General features: G+C 43.4%; 1 protein-coding gene across 9 annotated transcripts in view; it reads right to left on the bottom strand.

Annotated features, from left to right (window-relative positions):
• The window catches only part of NAV2 (neuron navigator 2), a 381,846-nt gene that overhangs the window by 208,372 nt on the left and 165,296 nt on the right, over positions 1–8,178 (bottom strand). The window contains exon 1 of one of the 9 annotated variants that reach the window (XM_077784373.2): positions 1–1,201. The exons of 7 other annotated variants lie outside the window; for them this stretch is intronic. In XM_077784373.2, the coding sequence (XP_077640499.2) occupies positions 1–258 (258 nt within the window). In that variant the 5' untranslated portion in view covers positions 259–1,201. Of the gene's footprint in view, positions 1,202–8,178 lie in introns of those variants that run through there. One more of the 9 variants, XM_077784374.2, reaches the window with a different exon arrangement.

The following is an 8,178-nucleotide window of genomic DNA, read 5'->3' as shown; positions in this document are numbered from 1 at the left end:
CTGTGTGTCAAATCCGTTTTCTACCGAGCTACTCTTCCTTGCTGGGAGGCCGTCTCCTGCGTTTTCTTGTCCATTGGAAGATTTGAGAGGAATCTGGCTGGAATACAATGGCTTCGTCACCTCCACCTTGTTCCCAAACTTCAGGTAACAGGGCTGTGGGATGGTCCTGGCCGTTGGGACATGCAGGATTGGAGCAGCGCTGTGTACGGGTTTAGGTAGTCCCGATTTCATTTTGGAGGCTACCAGGATGGCTGGCATTTTCTCTTTCTGCTTTCCTAACACGTTTCTGTCAGCAGCAGCAACAGCAGAGACAGCAGGCAGGGAGAGAGAAAATGACACACTGGGGAAGCTGTTCTGCTCTAAAGCAGCCTGGTTGCTGCAGAGATCTCCAAAATCAGCTTAGAATTTAAAATCTACAATAAAACCAATTAAAAAAAATAAAAAAGAGAAAGGAAAAAAGAGAAAAAGAAGAAAAAACACACCACTTTCAGTCTAAAATATTTCTCAGCTTTATGCCAGCCTTCCACCTGTTTCCTCTAATTTTATTTTCAGTTCTTTACCACTGTCCTCTTTCCTATTTCTGCTATGTAACTTGCTCCTTCCTCTCTCTGACTCCTGCAATTTTCTTGCCTGGAAATGAAAGACTTTCACTCCATTATCTTGTCACCGCATCTTCAAAGTGAGGCAGCCTTTGGGAAAAAAAAAAAAAAAAAAAAAAAAAGGAACCTGCTGCTGCATATGCTTCCCCTTCCGTACGCACTAGAGAGTGAGCGAGCAGGATTTCCAGCTTAAGATGTCCTTCTTCAGTCTTAGCCAAGAAGCAGATGTAGCTCAGTGTGTTAATGACTGATGCCCTTGGATACAAGCCTTAGTGAATCAAGCTTCTTAAGCCTAAATAGCTGTGAACAGGACAACGATGCCGGAGCAGAAGGAGAAACGTCCACTGACAGCGATTTTTAAACCAAAATATGTCAGCGGCCACAAAATTTCCCCACTCCTCTAGTGCTGAGCATAAAAACCTGGACGGGGCGAGGAGTAGGGGTGGGGAAAAAAAAAAAAAAAAAGAAGAAAAAAAGAGATTAAAAATGAAAGCGATTCAGCAGCGAGAGGGAAGGGAAAGCAGCCGGCAGCCGATGCAGCTCATGCTCCCTCCCGCAGTGGAGCGGGCTCCCGGAGCATCCCGGGGGGGCCGGGACCAGCCGGGCGGGCGGGAGGCGGCGGCTGCCCGGCACCGAGCGGGCAGGGCGGGCCCCGGATTGGTCCTGCCCGCTCCGAGCAGCAACACACACACAAAAAAAATTAAATAAATAAATAAATACTCAAGAAATCGCTCCCTCTCTCCGCAGGGGGAGGAGCGGCTCCCGCGGCGAGCAGGGAGACCTGTGGGGAGGAGGGATCTGGAGGGATGGATAGATGGATGCTCCGGAGGCGCGGCACGGAGCGAGCCGGGGACCGGTTTCTTTTCGAAATTTAAAAAAAAAAAAAAAAAATTCAAATCAAAACACCTGGAAGTGACTTATTGTTCGTGGCTGTTCGGGGAAAAAAACTGCCGCTGCCAGCATCAACAGGAATTTGAATAAGCACAGTGAGTAATACGGCCCTGTTATAGCAACACTTGGCTTTGGGGAGGCTCTCAGTGCCGCAGGTTCCGCCTCACGCCGCTCGGTGGATGCCAGGACCCGTTCCGAGCCCCGGAGCCCGCGTTCCTGTTCATCCTGTGGCATTCCAGAGGTGCATTATTCCCTTCCTGCCACACCTGCAGGACAGCGGGAGGTTGATCATCCCTCTGGGAATCACGGCACCAAGCGATGCCTTCGAGACTGCCCAGCACCAGGACACAGAATGCCACAGTGGCCAGCCAAGGCTTTGACTTATCCCTCACTACAAGAAAGACACTGAGGGGTTGGAGTGAGTCCAGAGAAGGGAATGAAGCAGGGAATGGAGCACGAGTCTGATGAGAAGTGGCTGAGGGAGCTGGGAGGGCTCAGCCTGGAGAAAAGGATGCTCAGCTGGGACCCTCTGGCTCTCGACAACTCCCTGGGAGGAGACTGCAGTCGGGTGGGAGTCAGGCTCTGCTCCCAAGCCACAAGTGACAGGAGGAGAGGAAATGACTGTGGCACCACTTGAGGCAGGTTCAGATGGGATATTAGAAAAAAATTCTTTACTGAAGGGATTGTCAGGCACTAGAATAAGCTGCTCAGGGAAGTGTTCACAAAACACATGGATATGGCACCTGAGGACATGGTTTAGTGAGAGTATGGCAGTGCTGGGTTAACAGTTGCATTTGATGATCTTGGAGGTCTTTTCCAACCTTAACAATTCTATAATTATAGGAGGGTGCCTCAGAATAATATTCACAAAGCCAACATGAGACATGGAAGCAAAAGGTGCATTTCAATCAAATCTTCATCACAGTTCCAGTTAATTACTTTATTTTCCTAGTAGGGCTGCTTCCTTCAACTCCTTATTCCCACCTCATCCATTCCCCAAGTAATGAACCCCTAAGCCACTGCCTGGGTGGCAAGGAAAAGATTGATCCTAGCACAAAGAGAGTGGTTTAGGTTAAGATTAGAAGTTCCAACCCCCTACCATGGGCAGGGACATCTTCCACTAGTCCAGGTTGCTCAAACCCCCATCCAAACCAGCCCTGAACACTTCCAGGCATGGGGCATCCAGGGAAACAATGAACCTACACTTGAAATATTTGAAATACACACTGGGTGCAGAAACTCAGCAGGACAGAGGAAGCCCAGCCCCACTGCCCTTGCCCCATCTAGGCTGCAAGCAGTGCTTGGGGAAGGACGGCTCATTCACGTTCAATCACTCATGGCAAGGGGAGCTGGGACCTGCCTCTTTAACACACAATCTTTTCAGGAAGTTTTAAATGTGTAAACCTCAGGTTTTTAGATCTGAGACTCTTTCAGGCAGAAAAAAGGCATTTCTTGGATTGTATTGTAGGTGTCTCCAGTTTGAAAGGCAGCATTGCTGGATCCTTCTGCAGATGTCATCCTCAATAACTTACCCAAGGTTACACAGTGACTAAGTGGCAGTACTAAAAACTAAAGTCAGAAATTGTGCTCTACTTATTATCAGGTACTATTCTTCCTCAACACTGCAATGTAAAATGTAATTCAAGTTCCCACATAAAGCTCACGTGCTCAGTCTTGGCTGTTGCTGGGATTTTTCAGCACACTGCTTTCACATGTACCACTTCTGCAGGCTGTTTTGTAGTAACTACAAAAGGGTAAATTTATGGTAGCTGTTTTTTTAAGTAACTGCTTCCACCTCAATCTCTTTATCCACCAATTTCAGATGGGAAAGCACACATGCCTCATCATCTACTGAGATCCCACCAAGACAAATCTTCTGCCATAACTGTCCACAATGACAGCTTAAACACAGCTATATAGAACATTTCAAAACCCTACAATTCGATAAAGAATGTAAATTTACCATCTGAGAGGACTGGTAGTCCTTGGAGCAGAAATGTGTCAACTGCTCCAACACCATTTCCATCGTTCCATGCTGAGAACTCAACCCTGTTGGCTTAGAGAAGGTTGGGCTCCAGTATGAACATCTTGAAAAAGATCCAGGCCTGAAAACGAGGCTAATTTTAGATCTGTAATAAAATATAGTAAGGTTTAAAAGCTATTAGAAGATCTAACTGACAGCTTTACGTTCTGTTCTTCACTTACACATTTTATGAGGTCCGGGCCACCAATCCCTGCTGCACCCAACTTGCCTGTTTTTGTTGTTCTGTTTTTATCTTGGAAAACTGGCTAGGGTATGGGACACCAAACCAGCCACAAAGTTAATTTGACCAAAAGAAAAGGATTCCTTTCGTTGCTCCCTTAACAATCATGGAATCTGATCCTTTGACAATGGCAGATTGGATACTCCACAGCTCCTTTGGACACTCAAAGGAGTTTTACTTATTCTCAGCATACAGTCCAGCCTACTGAATAGGATTTCTTCTGAATACACTCAGTCTATGATCCTGACAGACATTTTGCCAAATCAGTGGACACATTCCTCATCAAAGCTTAATGTGAATTCCTGATAATAGATTTGAAGAGTGACCTAGAATTACTGTTTCTCTCATGGAGTCAGTTTGCACCTAACAATCCTTTGTCATCTAAAACCTGGGGGAGCTTTTATGTTATATATATTTTGCTTTATATATCTAAACATCACAGCATAATGGCACTGAAATGCAAGCTGCTGTATCCAGTGGCAGTGCAGTTACATGAGATCATAAGTTATATCACATTACAGGCTTTATCTGCAAAGACTGGCAACATCAACTTTGGTCTGACTTTGGAATTGACAAGTTTTTGGGTTGTCCCGGTTTTTTGTTTTGCTTTGGTTTTGGATTGTTGTTGTTGTTTTTGCTTAATAAATTACTTTTTATCTGTTTTTAAGGCTAGGATTTTTAAAAGAAACTACTTCTCTTGGACAGTCAAAGGAATTTGGGAACCTGTCTCTTATCTTCTTTGAAAAGCCCAACCAATTTTCCCTTCCCTGTTTTGGATCACCCAGATTTCTGTGTCTAAGGTAGGAGTAAGTAACCTTAAAAAGGAGGCAAATTACCTAAACAAAAAGCAAGAGCTTCATTCCTTCCCAGAAATGTTGAGTAAGCCTGTGACTAGGAGAAATTCCCTTGCAGCTTTAAGTCTGATGAGTATCTTTGCCTGAATAACTACAACATCCCCTCCTTATCTGCCTGTAGTCGAGGGAGCATCCACTCACTCCCCAAATGGGGGAATATGGAAGGGAAATGCTGTAAACAAGCATTTCCCTGTTAGAAAAAACAACCCATCACAATGAAACCACAAGAAACCCTACTGATTTGGCTTACACAGCTGATTTTGAAGCTCAGAAAGTATCCCTGCTTGGGGCTCAAGCTGTGACTGCTCAGCACCATGGAGTGTCAGCTCAAGTGCCAAGACTCTGGTATTGAGAACTGGCTTAATACTCTCAAAATTTTAGTGAGCAGGCTCATGTGAACTCCAGAACTTAACCAGAACAGAACACCAGAGGAAACTGTTTGAATGCCCTGTAGTTCAAGAGCTTGCAGGCAAGTCAGCACATTGCCCAAAACAAAGCCCATAAAGAGAACAAAAGCCCAGGGTTGACTGCTCTTGAACAGATGATCTTTATGAATGAGATGAACGTTTCTGGAACAGCAAAACCATTGAAGCTGCCTCCACAGCCCACACATTATCAGTTAACAACAAAACAGGGTCTCTAAACCCAAGTGGAAAGAAAATGTCTGAATGAATTGCATGTGGGTATTGCAAGTAAAATTAAAAGCTTGATGAAATATTGCAAAAGATCAGAAAATCAGACCTTCCTTTCAACTTGTGGTTAATATACATCCTCAACAAAGCCAAATGTTACATTAGCGTAAATGGAAAAACCATGTAGAATTATGCTACCAATTAGAACACCTCATTAGCTGGTCTGGTGATTCAGAACTGCTGATGGAACTGAACTCAAGGCTTGAAAACACCTTGATCAACTCTATCCTCAGCTTTCAGGCATTAAGGATGGATCTGCAATCTCCCAGAAAAATCATTTCAAGCCGAGGTGAATATTCCTCAAATGTCACCACACAGTGTCAGAATCAGAGGGTTTAATTATTCTCTCAAAGCCATTCTCATCAAGCTTTACTGCTGCCAGGCAGCTTCCCTATAGACTGGGGGCATGTTCAGCCTTGGCACGGCCCCATCAACTTAAGTGAAGTTATGACAGGAATAAATATGGATCTATTTTTGGTACTGCAGACATTTTGCACATTCACGTCCATATTTTGTTCCTGATCAGTATCAAATATGGGAAAGGCTGATCCCATCTGTACATTCACATTACCATTCTATGAAAGAACCCATAAGGGTGTAGAGGAGTAAAGGTGTAAACCCAATAATTTTTTGTTGTGTTCCTCCACAGGGAACAGTAGAGATTAGAAAGAGGAATGTAGATAGAAGCATTATATAATTTGGCATCCTCTCACCACAGCATTTATAATCTGTGCATGTGAATTCTTTATATAGAGCAGTGAGAAGAGGAGGAAACCTTGGTTCTGTTCCCAGTTCTTTTGACAGAAATCTTGTCTGCATTACACTAAATCTGATGTAAAATTCCATTTGTAATCCCCTGACATGCTTCTAATTCACACTGGGTTTAATGCCACTTCATTTTATAATGGTGTAAAATTTTTAGAAATATACAAGCCAGGTTCCACCTGGACAAGAACATCTGTTCACTCATTTTCAGAAAATACACAGGAAATTTCACTGGCCACACTAGTGATACAAGCAGATGCTCTTGCATGGTGACAGAAAATGGCACCATTTAAAATTAGCATCTTCTGAACAAAGCTCACATTTAATCCCATTTCTGTACCATGGTTTTGTAACGTAAGCCTGTAGTAGTGCTGCACTCAATAGCTTCCTAAGTTTCTATTGTCACAGCAAATGCTCACTCACAGCTTTGAATTCATTATGCTCCCATTGCTTTTGGATTTGTAGCCGTATCAGTTTCTCACAATCTAATAAAAACTGGGCTCAGCTGTCTTGAGGCACTCACCGATAGGGATTCTGTGATGGGTTTTGAAAAGGTCCATCTCTCTGACTTTGCAAGTAAAGTTCATTCCTCAGACTTAAACTCATCAGGAACAGGACTGAAAGGCAGGAGGAATGCAAGAGCTTATTTGAATTAATGCTTTCTGTGGTGCTGTAAGATTTAGATGCTTACTGTTTGTCTGTACCATGGTAAAAGCAGTGACCACAGTGTAAAGCATATATACATGAATAATCTTTACAATCCTAACAGAGGAGCTCTGTCAGGCCAGCCCATAGCTCACCTTGACTTGCACATCTCTGTGTCTGTGACTGTAACAATGCACATCATCTCTCCATGACACTAACAGCACCTGGAATAAATACTGCAGTACCGTTTTGGAAAGAGGCTTGCAGATCATGTCTTCCCCACAGAGAAGTGCATCTGGGTATTCTTAATCTATTCACATGTCCTTTGTTTCCACAAGGTTAATGGTACCAGCTCCTATATTATTTTATGCCTGACTTAACATTGCCTATGGCTTGGTGTGTTTGGAAAAGCAAACATCTGTGACTAATGAGCGTATCACAGAAGAAAGGTGATGATGATGATTATATAAATACCACAAGCTACTCTTGACTATAAGAACCATCAAGTTAAGATGAAATATGAAGGAGAGGACCTAAAAAATGCTCTTCCCTCTGCTGCTGTTCTCTCTTACCCTCTCGAAGTGGCATGTTAAAAATAGCCACCACTTACAAGCTAACAACCTCACATCATCAGGTAGCCACCTTCTGTAACCTTGCTGGCACGTTTCAAATGAACCTGCTCCATCATCTGGAAGAGTTGTCAGAGCCTAAAGGCAGAAACCATCTGAGAAGCAGAACGGAAGAAAAGGCTGTATTTCAAAGCCTTTTTACAACTGGATCTGCTTAAGCATTCCAACCCAGCCTCAGCTGCCATCAGTCTCTCCCACATCAGCAGTTCTGAACAAACACAAATTGGCCAGATTATCATTAAGCAACTTCAGCTATTTTGTAAAGAGCAAAGTTTCACTACTCAAACTAAGTGGCAAGGACCAGATTTTCACTTGCCCTAAATCAGAGTAGTTTCTCGACAGCCAACATCAGAATTTGCCTTCCAAATTCAAAGTATTTATCAAAATCTTCTTTACAGAGCAATCCAATCCTATCATATACTCACATTATTTCCACTCCCCTCAGTATGCATTTCCTATCAATTTCTATTTAAAAAATCCTCTTGCCTACTGAGCCCAAGCATCCAGTTCAGCTGGTGCTGCACTGTGCAGCTCTGGAGCCATGGAATAAGTGCTTGTGGTGCTCACCAACTGCCAGCTTATATCAGGGAATGATGAATATCATCCTACACTGCCAGTTTTTACCAAGTACACTTCACAGCCCAAGCCTGCAGGCAGCCACTCTTTCTTAGAATTAAAAAAAAAAATAAAATTAAAAAAAAAAAAGGGGTGCAAGCGAAGCGTTCAGCAGCAGTTCTGCAATGCACCATAGAATGGCACAAATTGCAATAATATCAACACCAGCTATTTCTGAACATGTTACCAGAAAAAAAATAATATACAAACCTAGATTGTTCACA

The sequence above is a fragment of the Lonchura striata genome, chromosome 5 (genome assembly GCF_050655825.1).
Source record: "Lonchura striata isolate lonStrDom1 chromosome 5, ASM5065582v1, whole genome shotgun sequence".
NCBI lineage: Eukaryota > Metazoa > Chordata > Aves > Passeriformes > Estrildidae > Lonchura > Lonchura striata.
This window is presented reverse-complemented; position numbering and strand designations above follow the sequence as displayed.